General features: G+C 48.4%; 3 protein-coding genes across 3 annotated transcripts; 1 reads left to right on the top strand and 2 right to left on the bottom strand.

Annotated features, from left to right (window-relative positions):
* Nucleotides 1–2055: 2055 nt before the first annotated feature.
* On the bottom strand, nt 2056–4393 carry LOC119458449 (sulfotransferase 1C4). The gene is made up of 2 exons (XM_037720288.2): nt 4109–4393; nt 2056–3243 (listed from the first exon to the last, which is right to left on the bottom strand). Exons 1-2 carry the CDS (start codon nt 4385–4387, stop codon nt 3043–3045), a joined length of 480 nt encoding a protein of 159 aa, XP_037576216.2. The 5' UTR covers nt 4388–4393; the 3' UTR covers nt 2056–3042.
* LOC119458450 (sulfotransferase 1C2) lies at nt 2438–3026 on the bottom strand. The gene is made up of 2 exons (XM_037720290.1): nt 2777–3026; nt 2438–2682 (listed from the first exon to the last, which is right to left on the bottom strand). The coding sequence occupies exons 1-2, from the start codon at nt 3024–3026 to the stop codon at nt 2438–2440; spliced, it is 495 nt and encodes a 164-aa protein (XP_037576218.1).
* Nucleotides 4394–12660: 8267 nt separating the features above from the next.
* On the top strand, nt 12661–25078 carry LOC119458447 (sulfotransferase 1B1). Its single transcript, XM_037720286.2, has 4 exons — nt 12661–12953; nt 17447–17752; nt 18592–18939; nt 24752–25078. The coding sequence occupies exons 2-4, from the start codon at nt 17453–17455 to the stop codon at nt 25076–25078; spliced, it is 975 nt and encodes a 324-aa protein (XP_037576214.1). The 5' UTR covers nt 12661–12953; nt 17447–17452.
* The last annotated feature ends 1902 nt before the right edge of the window (nt 25079–26980 follow it).

Raw genomic sequence — 26980 nt, 5'->3', positions numbered from 1 at the left:
AATTTTGCCGTGTATTCGCCCGCTTCCCTCACGCTTGGAAAGGACACTTTAATGTGCGGCACGTATTGAGCAACAGAAAGCTGTATCGGGAGTTTTTCATGTCACTCTACAATTTTCGCATTTACACTTTTCATCTAATTATAATATTTGAGAGGTTGATTAATTAAGGCAAATTTTAAGGTGGAACGCAAGAAATAATCTGAGTATCTCCAAGTGACGGCAAACAACATTACCTTGGTTCTGTCCAACTAGGTATGAATTCGCATATTTTTAATCTTGATGCATGATAGTTAGGACACCCTGAATAGAATAGTTAACTACGAGAAGCCAAACGAAATTCGAAACGAGGTCGGGTCTACTTGTGGAAACGTACACGGCCCGTTCCAATCGCGTAAGGAGCCTTTGTTATCTTTTTGCTCTCGACAGCAATTACATCTGGACAACTGATATGGGCACACGGCGGCGGCATCCTCCGGGTCCTTGCTCCCTTTCTAGTAACTGCTATATCCGTATTTCTTATCACGCTCACGACCACCTGTCTGCTTATTTTGTTTTTCTTAGTGATAAAACAGAATTACCATTTTTTACCGTTGATACTGCACTGCTCTTTCTTCTAGCGCATGCGTGTGTCATGGGCACTTATTACGCACTACATTACTACTCGTTTTATCTCCATCCGTACATTCTATGTGCGGCGTTACGAACTCTAAGGCATCTCCATGGCAGTTTTACATATTTTTGTTAACAATACTCTCGTAAGAAACCATAGCGCCCGAAGTGCACGCCTATGAGTATAGAGTAAGTGTGTTTAGAAAAAAATGTTATTTTAAACGCGGGAAGCAATACATTTTTGCAGTAATTATCGCCACAACTACTGGACTATAACTGCTGGTGCTAAAACTCGTATAGTGACGCTGTATGGGCGCTTGTGACTTGTGTTTTTGTGTGTAGTGCGTGTTGAGACCTTTTTTTCTTCATTTATCTTTCTCGGTTATTTTTCCCTGAGTATAATATTTAGAAAATGTTTATAGCCGATACTAACGGGGCTACCTGGCGCAATATAAACACTTCGTGTTTTCTTTAAGAACGTTAATAAAAGCTTGCCCCGTTTTTTATTATGTCCTTAGCGAATTTCCTTGGTGAAGGCTGAGTTATAAGCAGTCTATATGCCGCATGTTTTGATCATGCACAATGCGCTGTATTCTGCGCTGTATAAATGTCCACACTGCGAGCAATGTATACACCGTCAAAGAAATAGCATTTCAGATTTGAGGTACTTCTTCTTCTTTCTGGGGTTTTACGTGCCAAAACCAGTTCTGATTATGAGGCACGTCATAGTGGAGGGCTCCGGATTAATTTTGACCACCTTGGGTTCTTTAACGTGCACTACAACGCAAGCACACGGGCGTTTTTGCATTTCGCCTCCATCGAAATGCGGCCACCGCGGCCGGGATTCGATCCCGCGACCTTGCGCTCAGCAGCGCAACGCCTTGGCTAACTGAGCTAACGCGGCGGGTGATATTTGAAGTAGCTAACAGTCTATTGAGGTTCAATTGGAGAGGTTCGAAACAGCGCATATATCCAGCTATACTCCATTTATACTTACGTATAAACCTTGTATATCCCGGCCCTACGAAAGTTTATGTCCAGCGAAGCTGTTGCAAAACCACCGCTACAAATGGGAGGTAAAAAAAAAAAAGGGGGGGGGGGAAGGGGAGGTATTAGGCAATGTTTTATTGATGGTTCGGATGCTTGTCTTGAGGCTTGTTCTTTATTATTGAAACGTATGCTGTTCCGTATGTTGTATGCGTCATTACAATGAATGTATGCACTGTTCGCTTCACTTTGCTGAGTGCTTGTAGCCTCTGCATTACGAGAGGGATGAGCCATTGCATTTCTGCTTGCGTAGGGGGGGGGGTACGACCCCCCCCCCCCTACTTATGATGATAATTTTTGTTCATGGACAGGACACGAAAAAGGCCGACCAAAAGCTTCGCTGTAAAACTTTCTCGGGTTGTACAGTGCTATAACTACGATCCCAGTATGAGGCACGCAGTAATTGGGGACTCCAATTTAAATTTGGCCGCATAGCGTTCTTTAACGTGCACCTAATTCTAAGTACGTAGTCCTTCTTGCATTTCGCCTGCATCGAAATGCTACTGCCACGGCCTCGCTCGCACCCACCAACTCGAGCTCCGCACGTGCTGTCGACAGCAGGAGCTGTAGATGAATTATTTTCCATTCGGCAGCATCTAAACCCTAAAGTCAAGTGTCAGAAACTAAAAGCCTGCCATACAACGATATTTGACACTGGAGGATCCTTCGTTAATTGTTCATAATAAGCGATCGCACATGTCAGTATTCTGAAACGATAAAACGTGGCCCAAATTTCGTTTCTTTTTGATCCTTTAGGGCACAGACATTGGCAGTGGCCTTCTCAGTCATTGTAATCCAGGTATTCCTTCCAAACGTCCCACATCTCCGTTCCGCGCATTCGTTTTTCGTACATTTCACGAAGACGCTTCTCCTGCTCTGGTTTGAAATAACTCTTCCAGTCTCCCACCTGACCCTTGCGAAAAAAGTTGCCAAGGGACACCATTTCTTCCTCGGACGTCTGCAAGTTTTTGGCACGGTCATCCGGGGTCGTCGAGCGGTCGTCCGCACCACCAGTGCTTTCACCCGCTGCAGTTTTACCAGCCCCCTTGGTTTCACTTGCTTTTGCATCGCCTTCTGCCACGCAGTGCTTGTGGTCGTTTAAAGCACGATGGAACGTCACCGTCGATCACGACGCTCGACTTAAGTTTGGCGAAAGAGATACGCTCTAACAAGTCGTTCAGCAGTGCCTTGTTGGTGCGTAACTTCTGCCAAATGGACGCATCGACGAATTTCGCCAGCGCCAGCACAGTCTTCCTGGGGTCGCTCTTGAAGTGCTCGTAGTAGAAGAAGAACACGTTCGGGTCGTTCCGGTGGGCGTACCAGGAGAGGATGTGCTCGAAGTAGTGGCCGAACGTCACGTGACCGTCCATGAAGTCCTCGAAGAACTCAGTCAAAAGTGGTGTCGGCACGCATCCTCAAGTTGGCTCGGTCTCCCATGCAGTGGTGGTAAAAAGAGACGACGCAGTCGAAGGGGTTACGCACAATGACCACGTACTTCGCGTCGCGGTGGTACGGAGACGCCGTGAAAGTCAGGTGATGCTTGATCAGTCGCGGTGCCGGGAGTGCTTCGACAACTTCTCGGCCCACCTGCGAAAGCGAAATTAGAGGCGCATGGTCAAATAATGTGTGAATTGTCTACTGAATTTACTACAAGCGTCACAATTGGCAGAAACGAGCAAAAACCGAGCGTTCTTTCCCCCCCTTTCATCAAGCATTTACAAAGAGGAAACGACCAAGTCGATAAGGAAGGAACCAAAATGTTCCACTGTCGAAATACAACGAATAATTCCGAAGCAGCCGAGACAACTGCCATTGCAATCCGCTGCGGTGCATCAGCAGAGGAAAAGCGTCCTGCAGCGGAACACTACTGCAGCTGGTTAGATTCTCGGTCCCGTTGGCCGCATACCTGCGTAGCTGGATTGAAGAAAAAAAAAGTGCCCTGCTGTCCTTAGATTTACATGCACATTGAAGAACCCCAGATGGTCGAAGTTTATCTGGGCGCCTAATTAAGAAAAGTATTTTTCATATGTACTGTGTTATCTTGGAATTTTAACCTACAGATCAATCAATCAGCCGACCTCTCCATCAATCGTTCAGCCATTCACTCGATAAATCACTCAGCCAGTTAATCAATGGATCAGTCAGTCAATCGGTAATTTTTTGGTCAGTCAGCCACTCAGTCAAGCAATCATTCAATCAATCATCAGAGTGCATGTATACGACAAAGGCGAGACAGCTGTCTGGTTTGAAAACAGCTGTTTTTATTTACTTCCACGTGAGCAATGACATTTGCTAACCCCACAGAGCGGTCATACTTCAGTGAGTCCCGACGAAGAGGTCGCGTCAAATAACACAATCCATATCAATGAATCAATCGGTCAGTCCAAGAGAACGCCATTACAGTTACGGAGCAAACCCTGCGGATGGTGACGAAGTTCAAGACAAAGCTTACCAGCTCCAGGAAGGGCGCACACTTGGTCAAGATTTCGGTGAATGTGGGCATTGGCTTCTGGGTGTCGAGGTTGAGAAGATACCATAGCGTGTACTGGGTCCAAGTGGCGCCGGTTTTTGGGTACGTCGCCAGGAAGATGTCGTCCGGGCGGGCCTCGTACTTGAGTGCGTCCCTGATGACGTCACGACGGAAAGACTTCGGAGGCACGAGCACACCGTCGACGAGGTCGAGAGCCATGGTGCGAGCCACTGGCTCGCTTGCTTCGGAATTCTTCGACATGCTCGATTTCCTAGAACCAAAGAGATGTGAAGTCGCTTTCAGAGACAGAGAGAGAGACAAACTCACTGAATTTGCAGGAAAGTTCTAGCCTTAGATTCGGCTGCACTACTTGCCCGACACAGTGCCCAAAATTTTGTTTTCCTGAGACAGAATTAACAGCTTCCGCTGACGTTGTACACCTCTAGACCGTTTCCAAACTTCGAGTAACCTTGCCCGAAATCGTGACTTACGGACATGGCTTCACAACCTGCATTAAAGGCCTACTTGTGGACACGTGCAGGCTAAGAAGCTTCTCAAAATCTTTAATGAAAGTTCGAACTGTTGAAAAAGGTTTAGGCCTCATCCGAAACCTCGTTAAGATTTTGAGTCATAGTCAGAACTTCCCGATAAGGCCGCTATCTTGCCTGGATCACGTATCTATGTACAGGGTGTCCCAACCATCATGCACCAAGATTTAAAAATATGCAAATGCCACATAGCTGGACAGAACCAGGGTAATGTTGTTTGTCGTCGCGTGGAGATACTCAGAATATTTCTTGCATTCCACCTAATTACAGAATTCGTCCTAATTAATTATACAACTTGTCAAATATAATCATTACATGAAAAGTGTCAATGAGAAAGCTGTAGAGCAACATGAAAAACTCCCGATACAGCTTTCTGTTGCTCAAAACATGATAGATATAAAAGTGTTTTTCCGAGCGTGAAAGCAGCCCGCAAATACACGTAATATTGCCGCACGACTGGCCGCTCGAGGCACTTTGCGTGTATTCGCGGGCAACTTTCACGCTCAGAAAAACACTTTATATGTATCACGTTTTGAGCAACAGAAATCTGTATCGGGAGTTTTTCATGTTGGTCTACAATTTCCTCATTGGCACTTGTCATCTAATTAAAATATTTGAGAAGTTGATTAACTCATTGATATTAATTAGGTAGTTAGGCAGAATGCAAAAAATAATCTGAGTATCTCCACGCGACGACAAACAACATTACCTTGGTTCCATCCAGCTATGTGGCATTTGCATATTTTTAAATCTTGGTACATGATATAGTTGGGACAACCTGCATATACTGCGTTTGGATCAATATACTTGGCCGGACTCAGCAAATGGGGCCGATTTGTTTCGACACGAATGATAAGCCCATGTTACAGGTACGATCGCGGCGTCTTTTTTTCTAAGACACGATTGTTCCTGTCCAGTTTCGGGAATTGATTCTTTTTTCTCATTCTTTTTTTGTAACATGAATGTTTCTAGCTTTCTCGTTTCGTGAAAAGTACTGCTAGTGATAGAATTCCAATTGTTTATGCATAACTCGTCCAACTCTGCCAAGAAATGCACCACCTTCATTGTGAGTGAAACATTATCACTAAAAACTGCGCAAACGCAGTGATGTTGAAGAAGACATGCACCGTCGATAGCGTCTGCTCGCAAACCCCCATTTCATTATCCTCACATAATTTTCTACACAAAAGCTTTCTATATATTTTCTGACGTGTGACAGGGGACCAAGAGCAGGTTTGCAAATGCCATTGACAGTCCTGTCACCGGTGGGATGGTTCAATTTGCTCGGAAAGTCATCACTAATTTTAAATAACCGATACACCAGGTACTGAAACCGAAACGGGTAGCTACTTCGCGTGACGTCACGATGAGTCGATGACATCAAGTCCTACACTACCGTAATGTAAACACGCAGAACGCGTGCTAACGCCAAAACAGCTAAGCTGATGATGTCTCCCGACGACACGGGGGAGCTTTTAAGGCTGATTCCCACTACGCCGACACGAGAACGAGTTTGGTCTGCCGATTGCTAACGCGCGCAGTTTACAGGACGGAAAACGCTGTCGCCCTTCGAACAGCTCCTTCGAACTAGACAGCGACGACTTCAGTGACAGCATGAGCGCTGAAGGATCGCCGTTTGCTTTTGACCAGCCGTCGCCGCGCAGGGCAGCTGACTTGCCCAAGCTCAACTCGTTGTGCTGCGGCAAGACGAAGAGAAGCACCAGTTAATACGTCAATCAAAACGATAATTGTCGGCCGTCGTCTCGTAGAAAAAGGAGCCAGCTTCGTCGCTTTCGGGTGAAGTGGCGGTGTCGTCTCTGACGTCACAAACACAGGGTGGATACTAAAAGTATCATACATTCGTGGGAATGAGTAACACGCGACCAATCTTTAAAATTCATTTTCGGGACAACTAAATGACTTGCAGTCATATCGTCTAGCACAGATAGTGAGAGTGCAAAAGATAACGTGTACTAAAATTTTCTTAAAGTCAATGGACATTAAAATATCGCCAGAGTTGCCCTTTACGAAGAGGAAATAGTTAGCCCGGAGGGTGAGGAAGTTGGTCGAACCAAAATCAAGTAAGATCAAAACTCGGTCAAAACCGAGAGTAAACGGGCGCTTCGACGTTGCCAAGCAAGCCTTTTCAAGCGTTTCTCCAACGCCAATCACGGCACACGTCTTTCTTAAGCGCGTTTTTTGAGGAACATGTTCGCAAGCTGTAGCTGGCACCAACGACTCCACGAGCTCGCTTAACTCAATGTCGGACTCGAAGCGCCGACCATGGTACTAGCTACAGTAACGAATAACAAGTGCTTAGCTCACCTGGCCGAACCAGACTAGAAGCTGCCAGCGAGTGGGTGGTCCCTACTCAACGAAACGCCATTTTATACATCTTCGGTCGTGCATGATCATCCAGGCTTCCCTTGTTTCTTTTTAATGTTTACTGCTCACTTCCTGGTAGTAAATTGACAAACGTGCTCAGCGTGAAACAGTGATAAGAATTACAATGCGCAGATGGATACACGTGAAGTGAAAGCGAAGATTAGAACCTTCGCTTTTCTTGCCGCACCTGCTCTCAAACTTTCCTTCCATTTGCGGTATATACAATGCTCGCGCGTGCGTCGGTCGGGTGCTTCCTTTGAAACGGAGGCACCGATGCGTTTACTAACGACCATTCTGAACTTTGCTAAGTAGTCTTCTAATGACTACCGCACCCGTCTTGGGACCGGAAATATAGCAGTCGCATCGGGGAAGCGGTGAAAGGGATAAAGCGCAAAACTATGTTCAAACTGGCTTCTGCAACTCTAGTACGTTCTCCATGTATACACTAACGCCCAAAAGCGGTCTGATTTTTCGCTGGCAGTCCGTGGGCTCGAAGGGCTTCCTTTGAGAGCGGTTTACGGCACTCGGAAAGCTTGGAGGAGTGCATCTCCATCAAACACTGTTGGAAAGTTCCAAGGTGCTCCTTATTGGCTGCACAACTGGCATTGTAAAATTTGCATCACGCCTAGCGGCTTACTGTACGTCTTCAATGCTGATATCTATACGAATGTGTAAAGCGCAACTGTAACAACAGGGCCAGAAAAGGAGACTCGGACGAGCGCTCACTGGCAAATTAACTTTATTATCGAAAACATTGAAATATATACAAAGGGAAAGTGCGAGGCCCTGGTTATGATGAAGAAACCAGACAACACGAAGGGAGAAAGAGCAGAGATTAGAAAATATTAAACAGGAAATAATGTGAAAATTTGCTGAAATGAGCATCACTATCGCAAGGCACATGTACGGCTCTCAAGAAACATGAGATTTTAATCAGACAAAGCAACTGAGGGCTCATTGACACAATCGCCCAGTTAACGCGTCATTTGGGCTGCTTCCAGAATTATTCGAGTGCGTTCACCTCGCTGTTTGTGAAGCACAGCGATGTTCCCAAAGGCAGGGGAACCGCCACACGGGATTTTATGAATAGCCCCCCCCCCCCCCAAAAAAAAAAAAAAAGAAGTATTTGCCATTTCTCACTTTGCACGCATTCTCGCGTAACCTATCATATTACGGCATCTTCCTGTCTGTCCCACGTAACAAGCTCCGCAATACAGAGGGATCCGGTAAATAACCTCGTGTACGCATTCCACAAATTGGTTCCGATGTTTTACACTATATGGCTTTTGGGTTTATAGTAAGAGCATGTCTTCCGCGACAGCTGTCAACGCTTAAGGGGAGCGGAAAAAAAACTACCTGCATGCCCGCCTGTATTCCGATAAATTTCTGGTGATGCAGCACATTGTGCCGGTATAGGGATGATCGACGGCGACTTTGTCACGCTTTTGGGGCTATTATTCATTCCCTGGGTGCACCTTATCTCGCCTATTCCTATCTTTGCAGATAGCCTCAGCTATATACGGACGCCGACAGTGGAACAGGGTAGCCGGCTGCCTTGAGGCAATCCGCTTGAGCAGTAAAACTGGTGTTCATTGAGTGATGCCAAAATCTGTCGAGGGCGTTAGAGAAGCAAGTTTTGACGACAGCTCTCTCAACCGATTTTCTGTGCCCCCAAGTGTAGGGCAGGAGCGGTTTCGTCTCGCGAGTCTCATGAATCCAGCAGGTGTGTGGCTATGCGAAAACACAAACTTAATATCAAGAAAGCGGATCGAACCATTTGTCAGCATTTCATGCGTCAGGATAAGATGTTTCAGACTACCTTTGAAGGTTTCAAGAACATGCGCTGAAGACATGGGAACATGAAGTGTATGATTTTTGAAGACTACTAGGTAGTCGTCAACGAATCTGAATATTTTTAAGGCAGAGGAACCAGACTCATCCACCCCCCTATCAAGCTTGGCCCGAAACAAGTCACTTAGTAGTGCTGCGATGGATGACCCGATGGAAACACCTTCATTTTGCATGAGGTAAATAAATACCTTCGTTCCATTCTACAAAGGTGGATGTAGAGTACAGCCTCAACAGGCTGATAAACTTCTGAAAGAAAAATTCACCATAATTTTCAATGCATTCTTCGATACAAACAGAAAGTTGACTATGTGGGACAGAACAGCAGAGATCCTTGACGTCTGTCGAAAAAGGCACTAAGACCGCTGTTCAACTGCAGCGTAAGGAATTCAATGACTACACCAGACTTTTGAATACAGAAGGGATCATTAATTGGGAAAAGCTCAAAGGGACACTAAAGGCAAATATTAAGTCAACGGGGAATGTTAAAATACGATCACAGAAACCTCGAAACGGTTGTTTCGTGCCAAGAAAAGACTTATTTATGAGAAAATTGAAGCGTCCGTGTGCCTTTAGCACCATTCAAATCGCCCGCCTTCCCGATCGAGGAGTGGTGACGTCATGGTCTCATATTGACGTTGTGCCGCCGGTGAGAAAGCACCGCCCGCAGACGGCGCTACGGCTGTTTATTGCGATTATATGGACGCTCAAAGCGGATTTCTGCCGTCGGCGTCGTCGGCGCCGTCGCCGTGAGGTTCCGTATGACGTCCAACGGCGATGAAATCGTCGCCGCGCGCCGTATACTGTATGTGCGAGTGAAAGCGCGCGAGGGACGCGCGCTTTCACGGGGAGCGAACGCACGGCGGAGAGCAAACACGCGTTCTGCGCCGTGCTTCCTGAAGGGCATGCAGAATTAAGCGTATCTTTCCTCCTTTACGGAGGCAGTGCGAAAGGGAAGGAAAAGCGTGCGCCGCATTCGCCGTATTGTAAACATGATGGCTGTCGACGCTCGTCGCAATGGACCTTGTTGACGACACTGACGACAACACATTGGCTCGCGACGCTGGGCTCGACTTCAGCGATTTGAGCTCCGATGAGCGTGACATGCTGCTGAGGGCTCGCGCTGACGGCATCATTGTGTACTACGACGGCGGCCTCGGCACCGGCTCTTCCGAGCGCGAAAGCAGCGAGGACTCCAGCAATGCGACGACGGGTGACGAAACTAGTCACCGTCTGGACGTGCCGTCACGCGAACCGTTCAGGCATCCCGCAACATCACATGGACGTGGCATTCTGTGCTGCTTGCAATTTCAAGTGCGAGTTTAGCGAGCCAGTAACAGCAGCGCAGCACTACGCGATATCGGAACTACTGAAACTCGAAAGCGCGCGGTGCAGATTCGAGCGAAAACGAAACCTTTACACCACCCATGTCGTTATCAAGGGTAACGCCAAAAAGTTGTCTTTTCTAAGAATCTAATAGAAGTAGACAAGTAGCATTTTCTTCCGCCTTATAATTCAACGAAATGATCTTTTTTATCCGAGTGGTTGAGTACTAGTGACATCATTTTTTTAGGAGTTCCTTCGTCATCGGGTAAGTACCTGAATGTCCCTGGGGAGTCCCTTATCGTGTCCTGCATTTACCTCAATTTCTCGATTACTAAAGCTCTGTTCGCGATTATATTGATGCCTTAGACGTTCTAGAGCATTGCTCTAGAACAACAAATTGCGCACTTGTAAGCCTTATAACTCCTGATGAGCACAGGTTTGAGTTTGATGGATTATACCTAGTATGGCTGACTGAGCTCTCTCAAACGGGACCACTCCCGCTGGGATCGACAAAGGTACTGCGCGCTATGCCTCTGCGAACACCGAGCGAGATGCTAAATTTAGCTCCAACTGCGTCATATGTGGGGCACGAAAATGGTGCCATTTGTGCACGAGTCTAATGCATGCATGACCGAGTAATGGCTTCTATCGCTTTACCCATACAATATCAAATTGAGGCAAGTGGCTAGTACGGTTCCAAAAATATAAGCGCTAAATTACATGTTTTCGTTACATACATGTAACGTTACATGCGGTTTGATCAAGCAAACCCTCCTTGCTGACAGAAATCAAACACGTTTAAGGTCAAAAAAGGCTTTAGAATCAGTGACGCCGCAATGATGTACCGGCTGTACCGGCGCTACGATTTCGAAACTTACTTCCATTTTTTTTTCTAACAATCAAGCATTTTTTTGTACCGAAATTAACGCAAAAAAAATGTTTTGAAAGAACACTTTACCAGTCTACGCCAATTACTGTTACTCTTAGGAGTCATTTCGACATGCCTTTTTTCCACGTCCCTTTGAAAGCTTATGCCGACGCCCCGCGGATTGTAATGTTCAAAAAGCAGTTATCAATAGCTTGCCCGAGAGTCAGCACCTGAGTTCCAATTCTTCTAAACCATGCTTTTGGGTCATTCACCATCCGACTAAAGTTTTATCACCTTCATCTGCACTCGGCCGGGCAACTTTTACAAGGGCTGCTGTAAGAACAGATGGAATTACAACGGCATCTTGAAATCTTACGCTGAGGGCCGGTACTACGCGCCCTTTTCGCACAGGAACGCAGACGCTCTCAGAATATACCGGGTGTTTCAGCGAACACTTTCAAAATTTTTTAAACGTTGCCTGTGGCAGATAGCACAATTCTAGTTCATGAGCTGGTCTACACGAAGAGGCGGACATTGCTTGCACAAAGAAATGAAATGCACAATCGACCACTTAACAAAAATTCACTAATTAAGTTTTTAACTAATTACCTGATGGCTCATATTGCAATTTACAAATTCTAGCTGGGAATATATATATATATATATATATATATATATATATATATATATATATATATATATATATATATATTACATTCTGGAGAGTTCCATGCCAAAACCACAATTTCATTATTAGGCACGCCGTAGTAGGGGACTCCGGATCAATTTTGACCACCCGGAGTTCTTGAACGTGCACCCAAAGCATGGTACACGGGCGTTTCTGAACGTCGCCCCCATCTAAATGCAAGTATGCATTTTCCGAATCCCGTAATTAACGCACACACACTTAATCTTTTTGCTCGCATCTCCTATAACATGCCCTTTCCTATTCAAAGTGAAACTCGGTGTCATGTTCTATTTTCCCGGCACACCGTGCAAACATTACCCGCGCTTCGTTAAAGCACACGTTTAACGGCTTCCGAGCCCGATCGCAATTCTCTCCAAAGCCCTTAACTATATCTTCTGCGCTTTAAACTTTTTCCGCGCATCATCCCTTATCATGACCTCTATTCCCTGAAAACTTAAACTTCGTGTAACGTTCACTTCTGCCATGACGCCGGGAAAATGCGTATAACACTTTTCGAGCGCTTCTGTAAGTCATAAGTCGTATACTGATAGCCTCGCTGTGTAAAAGCCGTCTGCTGCTGCCGTCATCTTATCTCGTACGATACGGCCAACAACAACGCCCGCGAGCACCGCAAGAGGCATCGGGTCGAGTCGTATATTTATTTGCCATATTTATTCCTCTAGGTCAGCGCATGCGCACTGAGCAGGAAATTCTAGGTTGGCATGTGGAGGTTACGCAGGGTCACTGTTGTTTTGCTTAAAACTTCCTTCTTTTTGCGTGGAAGGGGCGAGGAGGTGACGATTTATCACTGCGCAGACGCGCTGCGAGCTACAGCAGAAGGACAGGCGGCGAGAGCTACGAGCTAGCCGCGTTGCAGAAGAGCCGAACCACTACGAAATACAGCACGTGTCTAGACGCGTCAGGGCTTTCCGCGGTCAAAATCCTGTTGCGTCATCACTTGCCTGCCTCTGCAGCCGGTGCCGCCGCTGTCAGTTCGGAGAAACGTGCACTGCAGCCGTGCTGCCCGTTCCTTGCGTAGGGCGGAAGAGTGGCGCACCCGTTTTTATATAGAGGTGCGTATGCAATAGTTCATGCACATCTCTTACACCCCCAGGACGGCTTCAAAACGCATCTTCACTGTATCTGCCCAACGCGTGAAAACGAGTGAGTATTTATCCACATATTCCTTTTTTCCCTACTTTAATGATATCAAGGAGAGGTTGGCTCCCTTGAGTGGCTTCGCTATACAGCTGCATTGCGCAGGCCACACACAGAAAGAAACTGCAACCGCTGCAGGTGCACACGTTACTTAGAAAATAGAAAATGTACTCGTGGACAACTTTCTGTGCCAGCTAGTGCAGGGATAGCTACGGAGGCAGCTCGTGCAGAAGTAAGAGCCAAAATACACCACTATGCGTTGAATTTCTCCTATTTGTCTGGGATTTCTCTTTCGCGTTCCGCCAAATGCCGGCAGTTCCTGGCAGTTCCTATCCCAAAATTATTCCTTCGTAGCTTATCGCGCATTCCTGCGCTAGGTTTTTTTGCCCGCCACTACCCAATACACGGTGATCTGTATGACGTATGTGGCGCGGCTGACAAAACTATAATGGCGCGGCGCCACATTTGTCCAATGCCCGACAGTCTGCGATTCTGTTGACAGCTTGCACTGTGCCTTCGTTTTTTGTTTTTGTTTTTTGCGACAGTCACGGTAAATAACAAAGGCATAAAGAGCGTGGGTTTGGAGTAAAAACGGCGCTTACCTTTACGTGCGTCTTCGATATTCATACGCGCCGCGTATATTTCGGATAATGGACCCTTTTCACGGCCATCCCGTGGGCGCCGCCATGTTTGATCACGTGGTGACGCGTCCATTGATTGCCTCAGCCGCCGCTGTTGCCCCCGTGTTTACAATGGATGCGCACGACGCCGGTGCGGCTAAGCAAACCTACATTTCAGCGGATATCGTAGACGGCGATTGGGTGAACGACACGAAGCTTTGGCCACAGCTTCAGAGGACCTGTGAGCGCTTTCGGTGCTCGTTACGCCTTGTCCAAACAGCGCGAGCGCCGCATGCGGTGCTTGTACTAAAAGCGGGCCTACAAATGTATTCCAAGCTCTCCAAACTTTCAACTCGCGAATTAAATCGGGATCGGCATGTTTTGCTCTTCGTTCTTTGTTTGACAAACACTTTGAAGCAGTGGCTTGTCAATTTCTGACTCAGTAACGTTCCTCGGTGCGGTCATCTTATTGCTCGCAGGTGTGCTCAGTTGCGATATATTTGTTCTTGCGGCCACATGGGCTTAGAGCGTATATTTTTTTTTTCTTTTTTACTATTAGCCTGTAGCAAAGACGTATTATTGCTAGTCGCTCGCTTACTCTGTGGATCGTCACGAAATGTTCAGCTTCGAACATTCGTGTCTAGTCGGTGTTGTCGCCGTCGCCCGTGCTTCGGCGCATTCATTCAAGTGTACGCCTATTCACTTATTCTTGATTCGTTGGCGATATAGTGGATGTATGTTAGCGTGCGAGTTTATATGAGTGTGTGTAGATAAAGTGCGAGAAACGTGCTGTACCAAGAAGCGGCGCTACTACCTTTGTCACAGTGTAACGAGCCGTACTCACTCTTGCCGACGTTCCGGGATTGAAGTCTTTTCTTTAGAGATTAGCTATAAAACGCTGGCGGTAGATTGATTTTTTTTTATCTTCGAGGAAAGCCGTCTATTGCCAAGGGCCGACAACAAAATCAGTATTCTTATGTAGCAGAGGTCCATGGACCTGGTCACACAGATTCATTCCATTCCTTAATATACCACACTATTTTTGTATAGCCAACCACTGCGCACACGTTCCCAACACCGCTCCACGTTTGGCAGCACGAATGGAGCACAGTGCATTAGTGAACACCCGGTTGCATTTCCGACAGCTGATCGCACAGCAGAAGGGCAGAAGGGGTAATGGTTTCGCATTCGTGAGCTTTCGCTGAGGCAACGTGGCTCACCGCCGATAGCGCCATCTCGTTCATCTATAGAGCAAACTGCTCCGTGAAAAGAGTCTATACGATAGTCATGCCACGTACTGCATTGTCTTTTTTTTTTTTTCTCGTCATGAACGCTACTATATAGTGCGCAGGTAACACGCACAACCAACGTTCAACGGTTCTTTCGCAGCACACAGTGACGTTAAAGTTGCAAGTGTTGCTCCCACTCCGCTGCCGTTTAGTCTGCGCGCATGGAACGGCCCAGCCGGAATGCGCCGCAATCCGCCGCAACTGGCGCTGCTTGTCGCGGAGTGGTGCAAACACAGCTACCGGACTGGACGGCATACCGGCAGGCCTCGTGAAACGCCTAGGCGATTCTGCGCAAGAACACCTCGCAACAATCTTCACTACCATCCTGAAGAACGGTCCAATCCCATCCGACTGGCTGTGCGGCAGAGTGAGCCTTGTGCGCAAGAGAGGAGGCGACGCTAGCCTACTAAGCGATTATCGGCCAATTACTGTGACAAGTGTCCTGTATAGACTTTTTGCTCAAGTCGTGAAGTCATGGATGAGTGCATGGGCAGAGAAGAGTGGCATGTTGTCTGAGCTCCAGAATGGCTTTCGAGCAAATCGACGCTTGGAAGACAATCTTTTCGTGCTCACCCAAACCATTGAGGTGGCACGGCAAGAATCAAGAGGTCTCCTCGGATGCTTTCTTGATGTTGCCAAGGCATACGACAGTGTGCCGCATGACGAGCTTTTCCGCCGACTGGAACAACAACAGATGCCTCGTGTGTGGACCACGTTTCTCCGTCGGATGTACACAGAAAGCTCGGTGGTGGCGTGCTTCAGAGACTCTAAAACACAGCCTGTGAGAGTGACAAGAGGACTGAGGCAGGGCTGCCCTCTGTCCCCGCTGCTATACATGCTGTATGTGGCGGGGCTCGATCAGGCTCTTCTGGAATCCGGAGTTGGATTCGCGTTCCACCTCATGTGTGACGGCGCAGCATGCACATGGACGCTGCCTGGCTTGGTGTTTGCGGATGACCTCGTGTTACTGGCAGAGCATAGCAGTGACCTACAAAACTTGGTAACTGTAGCTGCCGACCACCTGCGACGTCTTGGTCTACACTTCAATGCCAGAAAGTCTGCAATCTTGCAGTTTTCGGGCGCGGAGGAGGACATTGATGTTCGGCTTCCCGGGGGAGGAAGCATTCCAATGTCGGATCAATACAGGTACCTCGGGGTGAACTTCCACGCCTCAGCGGTACTGTTCGACAAACAGGATGAACACGTTTGACAGGCGTCTGTAAGAGCCGCTAATGTGTTGCGACGACGGAGCTTGTGGGGGTGCAACAAGTTCGTCCTGGTGCGTGAGCTGTGGAAGGCGATACACGTGCCGGTGCTCACATTTGCCAACGCCGTCATCTGCCTGTCCGCTGAAACACGCCAGTGGTTGGAACGTGGTCAGCGCGGGGTTGGACGACTGGCCTTGGGATGTCATGGGCGTGTGGCACTCGAGGCTATCCAGGGCGACCTCGGATGGTCCAGCTTCGAGGCACGCGAGGCAAGGAGCAAGGCAGCCTACGAGGGACGTCTTCGCCTCATGAATAATGAGCGGTGGGCCCGGCGCGTGTTCCGGTACACCTCTCTAAAGGGCGTGAGCACGCAGTGGAGCAGGCGTCTCTACAGCCTGTGCCGAAAGTTCTCCCTCTTTACTGACCCTGTCCAGGAGGACAGCGAAAGGAAATGGTCGATGGAGGTGCGAACAAGAGTACAGGAAGCAGAGACGTCGATGTGGCAATCCGCTATGGACCAAAAATCCAGCCTGGCCCTGGATAGAGTACATAAGACGACCATCTCTGTGGAGCGGCTGTACGACAACAGTGCTGGCAGTGCCCTTTTGTTCGAGACTCGTGCGGGAGCACTGCGCACGAAGGTGTATAGACGCCGCTTCGACCTGTCGGTGGATGACAGTACTGTGCAGTGCAGGGCAAGCGGGGATGATGAGGAGAACATTGAACACATTGTGCTACGATGTGATCGCTTGTGCCCTCGTCAACCAGAAGGCACCACACTTCCCGAGGCACTCGGTTTTGTGGAAGCGCGAAACGACCAGAACACAAACGTGCGCCCTCTGTCGGCGACTTCCATCACGAAGGCCAGGCTTCTGAAGTGGTGGTCAGGGAGACAGTGAACAAGGCGCATGCGCATTGTTCATAGAACTGATGCAGTTTTTTCCGTTATTTTTCAAAATATTTTTGGTCAGGGCACCATGAAGTGCCCACCCGATACAAAGGGAAAGGCCACAACAATCATCATCATCATCATGGTTTGAATGATTTGAATGATTTTGAATGTGCAAGAAATGTGGGGAAAGTAAGTTTTTAATCAATCGAATTCATTGGCGCCTGAAAGTGTTGAAGGCGAGAATGTTTTTGGAGGGGAGCAGATACTTTTCCAGTTTAAATTGATTTAAGGCCCACTACGCCACACTGACATACTGTTGCTCTGGATTTGGCTGGGCATTCAACAAGGGGACACTTTCGCCTTCATTTGCTGTGCTATAGCAAATTAATAATCAACCTTTCCCGTGCGATATGTTAATGAAGTTAAAATTTTGAATAAATAGGTTACCCATTCTAATGGATCTAGTTTCGCCCTCTGGCGTCCTTTTAAGGTCACCATGGTAACCGGGAACGGTGGCTGCGACCGGGACGCCGCCCCTGGGACGATCAACTACGAAGCCGACCCCGTCGTGGTGGACGGCGTCGTCTTCCTGCCACTAAGCGATGTCCGGCTTGCGCGTGAAGCCCTGAGCTACGAGCCCAGGCCAGGTGACGTCATCCTGGCCACTTTTCCCAAGAGCGGCACTACGTGGTGCCAGTACCTGATCTGGGGCATCCACAACCTCGGGGCAGTCAAGGATGGATCTATGCCGCCGGTGCAGGACGTGCTTACGCAGCACTTTCCCTACATTGACCTGGTGAGCACTCGCTCGAGACTGCGCAGATACGCAACTAAGCGCTTTTACGCGAAGTCTTACGTCACAAATAATGTGGCACAGTAGAATTAATGTAGTATAACTTTGTCACGTTGTGTGACTGTGCGCAAGCAGGCATAAGCTAAGCTGTAAACAGTTAACTTGTGCCCCCTACAGTATATTCACGTATCACACACACGCACACCCTGATAAGGCATCTAGCGCGACGACATATTAAGTGTGGCTACGCGAGGCAAGCTTAATTGGACAAAAAACAATTGTGGGGTGGTGCGTTCCAAAAGCACGATTTCATTATGAGGCCCGCCGTGGTGGGGGAATAATTTTGACCACCGGGGGGGGGGTCAAAACCCAATTCGCACACCCAATTCACGGTACGCGGGCGTTTTTGCATTTCGATCTCATCGAATTGCTGCGGTTGGACAAACCATCTACGCGCTATAGTAGACAAGCAGAAGAGCTCCATGAGCACTCCAAATGTACACGCATGTACATATATATATATATATATATATATATATATATATATATATATTTTTTTTTTTTCGGGGATAGCGTTCTCTCGTATTTTGAACCTGTTCCTCGAGATTTGATAACCGTGTATGCCCAGGGGTGTGCTGAACAGGGCTGGTCGGTGCAGGAAATGAAACAGCGCAGAATACAGGGACGTAAGGGATGACGACACACACTACAGAGCTTTAGGTTAGGGGGACGCAAGCGTCGGTGCCCCCTAACCTACAACTCTCTAGCGTCTGTCGTCTCCCCTTACGTCGTCTCTCTAGCGTTGGTCGAGCCACTCTGAACCCCCGTAACCGGCCGCACAGCTGGGCACGTCGTCCACGGTGGCCGACCGGCCTCCTCCGCGCTTCATCAAGACCCACCTGCCCGCCGAACGGGTGCACCGGCCGAGCGGAAGCGGCGTCAAGTACGTGGTGTGCCTGCGCAACCCGTTTGACGTGGCCGTGTCCTTCTTCCACATGCGCCTGGGCCGGCGCGGCCTGACGCGCCTGCCGCCCGACTACGGCTTCGACCACTTCCTCGACGAGTTCCTCAGCGGAGGACTCGTCGGCGGAGACCCCTTCGGCCACGCGCGCGCCTGGCACGACCGGAGCAAGGTCCATGACAATGTCCTTGTCGTCTACTACGAGGTCCTCAAGGAAGAGCCCGGAAAGGTGCGACATTTATTTATTTATTTATTTATTTATTTATTTATTTATTTATTTATTTATTTATTTATTTATTTATTTATTTATTTATTTACGTGATAATTTTGCTGTCAGCACCTAAATGACAATACGCGAGTTAATACTGGGATTGCTGTGATTATTCGTAATTTCGTATTGTCGCGCTTATACGTATACGCCATTTCTTGCTTTTCGCCAGTGGCTATTTTTGGCCAAGTTATCCCTGTTATCAAGCACCGTTCGGCGTAACACGCGCCAACTGTATCCGAAAGTTCTTGAATGTTGTCGCAAAATCTGTAGCGAAATATCCCAAATTTGTCTAATCAGATCACACGCGCGACACGAATGCGGGTGCACATTTTCGAATACAGTCGCACCCGGATATATGGAACCCACATGTAACGAATTATTGTGTATATTAACAGCTGTAAAATACCCTCGAAAATTTCTGTACAAAGTTTTTATATTATATATCGAATTACCTATACATATCGAACTTTCTTGTGATCCCCTTGAGATTCGACATATCCGGGTTCGACTGTATAAGCGAGAACGACCAATTATTCTTCAATGTATCGTGGTAAATGTATAAGAAGCCGACGAACTTCACCCGTGAGTTCAGATTCGATGACAGAAGGCCGTGCGCAGCCGCCGTATTGCGCTGATATAAGCTCCAGGTCGCGCGATGTGATGCCGCGGCAGCCGCATTTCGATGGCTGGCAAATGCAAAAAACAAAAAAACACTGTGTGCCGTACGTGCATTGGGTGCACGTTAACTATTCCCCAGGTGGTCAAATTTATTCCTGAGTCACCCGATATGGCATGCCTCATAATCAGATGGTGGTTTTCGCACGTCAAACCGGACGATCTAGTTTATTTATAACTGCGCGCCGCTATCGTGATTTGAGCGTTGCTGCCTTCTCTGGCAGAAGTTCGCCGAATGAAGAGCTTGATTTTAACGCGGTATCGTTAAGGGCCCCGTGACGCAGAAAATCCGGCGTTGGTGTCGGCGTAAGCATCGGCGTCTGGCGGTAATGATCATGCTGAACCACATCATCCCGAACCACACCGACCGGGCGGCCCTTCGCGTGGTGCAAGGCGTTAGTGAAGGGTAAGGACGTGCTTTTGGGCTAGTTGGTTCTTCATCATCAAGTAATAGACAGCGCCAGAATATACACGGGACCAAACGACGAGTACGAAGACAGACATAGGGCGCGTTAGTGAACAAAAATTTAATTTCTCAAAGTAAAATTCGTCAGAAAAATCGTAAAGTGCGACTTAGCCACTACCTACAGACGTGATAGCGTCGGATTGTAATTTGAATATACGAGCAAAAAAAGCGTGATAAGCAGCCAGGGATCTTTGAATGCTATCGCGTTCCACTCTTCAAGGGGAAGCTTAAGCGTCCTCCAATTCTGATGGTGTTTCGCTGTACTTTGGTTCTAGGCAACATTGAGGGAAATATTGCAAGCTAAGCCTTTCTACATTTTGATTGGGCCCCATGTTGTAGAAAATACGGTGTCGGTGTTGGCGTCAATGGCGTCCAATAACGCTATCGTGTTCTACTCATAAAGGCGAAGCTTAAGCGTAATCCAAATTTTTAACAGCCAAGCTGTTTAAGCTATCCGTAAAACCGTGCTCGTCGTCCGAAAAAACATGGCTGAGCGATGAGTCACCAGGGTTGCCTAGCAACCACCTCGCGGAGCGGCGCTTGCTTCACCTCCTCTCCATGCCGTGCATATGTTGCCTTGACATGGAACGTTAAGGGGAGGGAAGGAGATTAGAGATTATCGTTGGAAAGGGTGAAAGATTGGGTTAAAGTGCAGCGCGATAACTGTCTCTCAATAGAGGACACCTCAACCGCGCTGCACATAAAGCCCCTTGATGTTAGAAAGTAGCGACACGCTTTGATCTACGCCGCCACACCCTCGCCGGCGCGGTCAACCTCCTCCTTTTCTCCCCCTCTTTCGCGGAGGCAGCGCATCCGCCACGCTGAATGGCTGCGGCGCGCGAGACTACCCGGTCAGGTGACGCTGACGTCACGAAAACTGCGCGGAACTTGCTTTCGCGCGCCTTTGGTTTCTCCCGCTCGCCATGAGCAGTCCAAGTAGTGGTCGCCCTGCCGCTCCGAACGTGTGTTTCCCAAGTTTTTCCATCCTTTCGTAGGAATCTGAGCTTCGTTTTCAGTGAAAATGCCTTGCTGCTGCGCGTTTCAATGCAGCAGCAGGTCAGAGAAAGGGCAAGCCTTATTTTATATCCCCCGAGGTGAACGGAATGTCGTGCGTCGGAAGCAGTGGCTCCATAACATCTGGAGAAGGGATTTCGCCCCTTCTAAGCACGCCGTTCTTTGCGAGGCGAATGTTGCAGCTTTCCTCATATGTGCGGATGAAGTTGCATGAAGATTTTAATGCTCTTCGCATAGCCGGACTCTTCGTTCAGTTCAATACAGAGCACCGATAACTGTGCATATTGTTTTTTTCTTGAAGTGAGTCGGCTGAAATTTTTGTTGACTCTTCGACCCGTGACAAAGCTTTTTGTGTTTTCGCACGTGCGTTAGTTTTCAAATGTATGTAATTTGTGAGTTAATGTCTTTAACTCATATTTTGTAGTTGTGTGCGTGTGTGTGTGCGTGTTTGTGTATGTGCGTGCGTGTGTGCGTGTATGTGTGTGCGCGCGCGCGCGTGTGTGTGTGTGTGCGTGTGATCCTTGCGCCTGATACTTGTGAAGCCAAGGAACTATTTTACTCTTATTGCGTGCTTATTGTATCTTTGCAAAGTTTCAATACTGCGAGCATTTCTTTTTCTTTACGTACTTTATGTTGCGAAGGCATGAACCGCAATATATATGTAGATAAGTGGTATTATGTATTATTCGCGCATGCTCATTAAGTACAAGCCACGCGCTTCTGATAATCTCCCTCGATTCTGATTAACTTGCCATCTTGAAGTCTGTAAGTTAATTATCAAGTGCCAGTCTTAGCAGTTTCCGTATAAGCAATCAGCCTTTTGTTGTTGTTGTTTTTTTTTTTTTTTTTGAGAGAGAGAGAGACTTAGGTTACTCCCACAGGTGATGGAATGTAATTTCTCGTCGTTTCATAGTGACGGAATACAGGCGCGTGTGTAAAGTTCTATGTTGGCTGTTTCGCAAACACAGCACGTATTTTGCACAGTGGCATTGGTACAAAGGCTTTTGGCCCACTCATTTTGGCGAATTCACTTTAAGTAAACTATCACATTTCTTCTTGGTTACCTTCTCTGAGCATTTTAAGAGCGAATATTGTGAACCAAATTCTAGTTTATACTCTACGCTGCTTATATTGTATGCACCCAATACACCTCCGCGTTACGGACTACCCAAGTGGCGACGTAGAGGTAAACAGCTCAGCCACTGCTTGGTACTCATTTTTTTGGAGCGCTTCCGCTTGTATTTATCGAAGCGTCCTCAAAAAAAAAATGTCACGACGTTCTATCGGAAACGGACTTTCGTCATGACAGTTTCACAAGGGATAAATTCCCATACAACGCTTGAAAGGGCCGAATAAACAAGCGCGCGCATTGATTCTAATGCGGCTGCAGCGAGCCACTGGAGGGTTCAGCGCCGCGCCGGCCCGGTGAGGGGGAGAAATCCGAGGAGAATTGAGGAGGAAAGCGCGCGCGGGGGGGAGATTGTCGCTACTTTCTAACATCAAGGGGCTTTAGCTGCACAGGGGGATGGGGACTGAAAGATAAGAGAAGGAAAAGAGGTCGCAGGCGCAGGAGCGGTAGCAGCAGCAGCATCATCAAAGGCACCGCATGCGCGCGGAGCGCGCTATGCTCGGGAGAGAGAGAGAGAAAGAGAAAATGTGAGAGAAGGAGAGAGAAAGTAATTATAGCAGCACCAACGAGGCAACACGCAGAGCTGCTGCCGACGCCGTTCGCGTTACCCCGTTTCCCCGCGTTCGCGCCGAACGTGCGCGGTGTCCGTGATTGCAGCAGGCGCCTCTGGCGGCGGCTCGGCAGGATTCGACCAGTCACGCCCCGGCAGGTGTGGAGGCGCAGCTTGGTCGTGACGTCACCGGGGAGATAAAGCTCGGAGCCGCCGCGACGGCGGCTCCGTCGCGGCGGCTATCGGCGGCTATCGGCGAGCTATCGTCGACTCTGTGGCGAATACATGTAGCCTTGACATGGGGGCGACCAAAGGAGATCCGGACACCCGAAGAAGAAGCCGTTCATCTTGAAACGCGTCGCGCGGACAAGAGAGAAGCTGCGCGTCGGCGGCGAGCCGATTTGGAATACCATTGCCTAGCAGCATTTAGCATTTCCTAGCAAAACTTAGCCAAGCCTAGTAAAACCTGGAAGAAACTATAGGGTCGATCACCAGCTCCGCTGTTTACTCCAGCCTTGCGGCACTAGGGCAAGCTGCCCACATTTTTTGTTGTACAGTTTTGGCACTGTCTGGTTATTCACCATCCCTATACAACGCGACAATTAACAGAAAAATCGCCAATCGCGTTGGTGCCGACGCAAAATAAAGTGCGTCGTATGTTTTATCGCAGGGTTAATAATGCGACTTATAATGTGTGCCGATCCTTATCTGACGTCATCGACGTACCATACTCTTTGTACAGCAAGGTCGGTGAAAAGCTGTGTGTCATCTCGATTCGGCTCACATACAGCAGCACAGTGAAAGGGGAAGCTGTAAATAGGACACAAATAGGGCGTATGTGACGTCACGTGAATACTGCCTACAGGGCGCTATATGTGTCCTCACAAATGACGTACTATAACGCGATTTGCGACACGGGCCGGTCTTGGAGGCCGTGTAATCAAAGAAATGGCTGGCATTACAGTAGGTCAGCTGTAGCATGAGGACCTCCGAAGTGCGTTATTTCTTCTTCTTTTTTTTTCTTTTTTTCACTGATGTTGGTAAGCCACAGTTTGTGACTTAAGAATGGTAGCTTGTCGATATCCTTGATCGTCTTGCTGCCGTCGTCAGTCGCACGTACAACTGTCATTTTTACACTGACTGAACGCTAACGAGAGTTATTGTATATTGATCCCTTTAGAAAGGCAACCATATACAGTAACTCTAACACTAACTAGAGTTACGGCTTATGCAGCATACACAGCAACTGTAACACTAACCTACATGTTGTGCCGTCTGGTAACGCTGTGCAGTACCCCGAACGACGCTGTGTGGTCTCCGAGATTGCACGGGGGCCACAGTGGGGTCTCTGAGGCCACGTACTTGAGAAAGGCAGCTTACCACGCGGTCCTTGAACAAAGTCGTGATGAGCGTTGTAGCCCGGAAGGGATGCTCGAGAGAAACGCTAAATCACTTCAGACTGATATCGTATTCTTTCAAAACATTACTTTTTTATTATTGTCCCATAATATGGTCCTTACGAGCAGAGAAAATGGCGGTCAATGTTCCGTTCTTATAATTTTGCGCCGAAACCCCAGTGCCCATACGTACGTGTGACGTCAAGAGTTTCAAAGTATATTTCCGTATTTCCGCTGCGGCGCTCTATCAAAAGTTATTGTGGCTTTTGAAGATCACTCTGTGGTTCCTTTAGAAGAGGATGCAATTTATCTTTACCTACGAGAAGTTAACTACGCTCGACCAGGCGTCGCCAACATCTGTGACGTCATGGCTAACTGGTGCGGGAACTTCAAGGCTGCGTCGACACACGGGTTAGTGCTTATCAAGCTTCTTCTCACAGTATAAATAGCTTCTTTTGGTACCTGGAAAGCCAATTACTTACTATCATAAGGATTAACTTTTTTTTTTGTTTCACTTTGACAATTCTAACCTTCAACAGGTCGTACTGGACCTCGCAAAGTTCCTGAGCCCTGATGCTGCCGCGAGGCTATCGGCCGAACCGGGACTCCTGGAGCGACTCCTAGAGCAGACGTCGCTCAAGCGGCTCCGGGACCTGACAGGTGCGGAGAATTTCGCCGAGGGTGACTTCTCGCGCCAGCACCCGACAGCTGCGCTCTTTCGCAAGGGGATCGTCGGCGACTGGCGGTCCCACTTCAGCCGGGACCAGGAACGCCGCTTCAGGGAAGCGTACGACCGGGCACTCGCGGGCACCGAGATGCACGATTTCTGGACTGAACACGTCAAGTCGAGTAGTAGTAGAGGTTGAGGAAAAGAGAAAAGATGCATGTTTCTGCAGCCCTTATAGGGAGCACGGCTCAGCATCTGAGGGGCGGGGAAGGGGGGATAGAAAGTAGGAAAGGTGGAATAAGTGGAGGGAGGCCAGTCGATTACGCGAGAGGCTTGATAGGAGACCAGTGAACATAAAGAGCAGGAGGAGGAGAGAAAGCGAAGGCAGGGATGTTAACCAGAAATGCGTCTGGTTGGCTACCCTACTCTGGGGGACGGGAAAGAGGGAATAGAAAGATGAGATAGAGAGAGGAGGGGGGGGGGGGGGGAGGAAGGACACGGTGAGCTCGCGCACTCACGCGGAGGGCCTGAGCAATTCAAAGGCGTTCACATAAGCCAGTCGTCCTCAAGAAAGACAACAGAGCCTTCACAGCTTTGTGAGCCGACGAGCGATGGGGACGGTGTTCAAGGAGCACCTGCACGGACAACGGTCGATCGTCAAGTCGTCGCAATGCATTCGATAAAGTTTGTCTTTCCGACTGAAATCGATCGCAGTGACGCAATAAATGTTCTATGTTCTCTTCGCTGCCGCAGACGTCGCACGTAGCACTTTCGGTCATTCCAATCAAAGCACAGTGCATAAAGAAGTTATAGTTGGGCCCATGGGCCAGCAACTATGCTCTTCAAAAACAAAGTTTGAAGGCAATTCAACCTCTAGTTGGCCTCTATCGCACACAATTCGTCCCTGGGCGAGTTAGTCCTTAGAATCGGGCGGAGTCACTGCACACGGCGCCCTCTCACGTGAGAGGAGTAGGAGGAGCGTCGGACAGCTTAAGTTTTGTGACTGCACTAACCTTGGGATCGGCCCACATACTTAGACTGTACCTAGCCACGGGAACGGGCTATTTAAAAATGCGCTTTCCCTGTTGCATCCCAGGCGTTGCACCGTCGAGATCAATGTAGTGACCGCGTTCGCGCTCTTTCCGTTTGTACTTCGACGCCGCGGTGCATGTTCGCAGCGTCACTTCTTTGCATGTGTAGCAATATACGCTTTCCCTGCGACACACAAGGCGTCGCATCATCGAGATCTATGTACTTTCGTGACCGCGTTCATTACCTTGGGCTGCTCAAAACAGCCCCCACACCTGAAAGGCAGATTTAGCAGCACAACACACGTTGGAGCCGTGGGTGGCGCGACCTGGCCGACCAGCAATCGCTGATCGACCAGGTTGGACGGACGACTAAGGCCAGTGGGGCTCTCGACTGGACTCCATCTCATAAGCTGTTGTCAGCACTGTCGAAGGTACGAGGCGTACACAGGCAATATCCTTGCGCAGCGGTATATAGTTCCAGGCGTAATTATAACTGGCTGATTATCGGCTACACTAGTTTTATTTTTCCTCGCTACATGATACGGTATAAAGCGATACATGACATGTTAGGACCTTTGCGCATGCGCGTCGTATACCGAGAATTACTGTGGCAGTTACCTCCGGTAACCGTAATAGCCACCCTAACCGTGATCACCTACAGCAAGCAACATGGCAGCACCCATACAGCGCCGACCACCCGCTTCGATCCACATTCGCACTTGTTATACTGGCTCTCCGCCCTGTCAGCAAGAAACAAGCGGCGAAATCCGTCATCGCTAAATCTCCGCTCAAGCTGAGGTCAAAGCATTAGGTGTATTTTGGCGTATTTATTGAGATCGGGTGTTTGTTTTGACGCTGCTAGCACTACAGATACGGCGCCAAGCATTAAAACATTTGATTTCCAGATAGCAGATGGCGCCACAGCATTAGCAGTGGTGTTGCATTGAGGATGCGGAACGCTATAAAGACCTAATTGTTGACTGCATAATTAATTTACTACCCCGCTCTAACATGGTACTGGATGACGGTAGCGAACAAACGCCAAGTATAGACGCCGAGCAGACGCTGTT

The sequence above is a fragment of the Dermacentor silvarum genome, chromosome 7 (genome assembly GCF_013339745.2).
Source record: "Dermacentor silvarum isolate Dsil-2018 chromosome 7, BIME_Dsil_1.4, whole genome shotgun sequence".
NCBI lineage: Eukaryota > Metazoa > Arthropoda > Arachnida > Ixodida > Ixodidae > Dermacentor > Dermacentor silvarum.
This window is presented reverse-complemented; position numbering and strand designations above follow the sequence as displayed.

Bases quoted from the DNA above. Each gene is read 5' to 3' on its own strand.
- LOC119458447 (XM_037720286.2), top strand. From the start codon at position 17,453: ATGGTAACCGGGAACGGTGGCTGCGACCGGGACGCCGCCCCTGGGACG. The intron at 17,753-18,591 runs GTGAGCACTCGC...CCGGCCGCACAG, and splicing joins ACTTTCCCTACATTGACCTG to CTGGGCACGTCGTCCACGGT. The intron at 18,940-24,751 runs GTGCGACATTTA...AACCTTCAACAG, and splicing joins TCAAGGAAGAGCCCGGAAAG to GTCGTACTGGACCTCGCAAA.
- LOC119458450 (XM_037720290.1), bottom strand. From the start codon at position 3,026: ATGGACGGTCACGTGACGTTCGGCCACTACTTCGAGCACATCCTCTCC. The intron at 2,683-2,776 runs GTGACGTTCCAT...GTAAAACTGCAG, and splicing joins GTCGAGCGTCGTGATCGACG to CGGGTGAAAGCACTGGTGGT.
- LOC119458449 (XM_037720288.2), bottom strand. From the start codon at position 4,387: ATGTCGAAGAATTCCGAAGCAAGCGAGCCAGTGGCTCGCACCATGGCT. The intron at 3,244-4,108 runs GTAAGCTTTGTC...TCGCTTTCGCAG, and splicing joins GTGCGCCCTTCCTGGAGCTG to GTGGGCCGAGAAGTTGTCGA.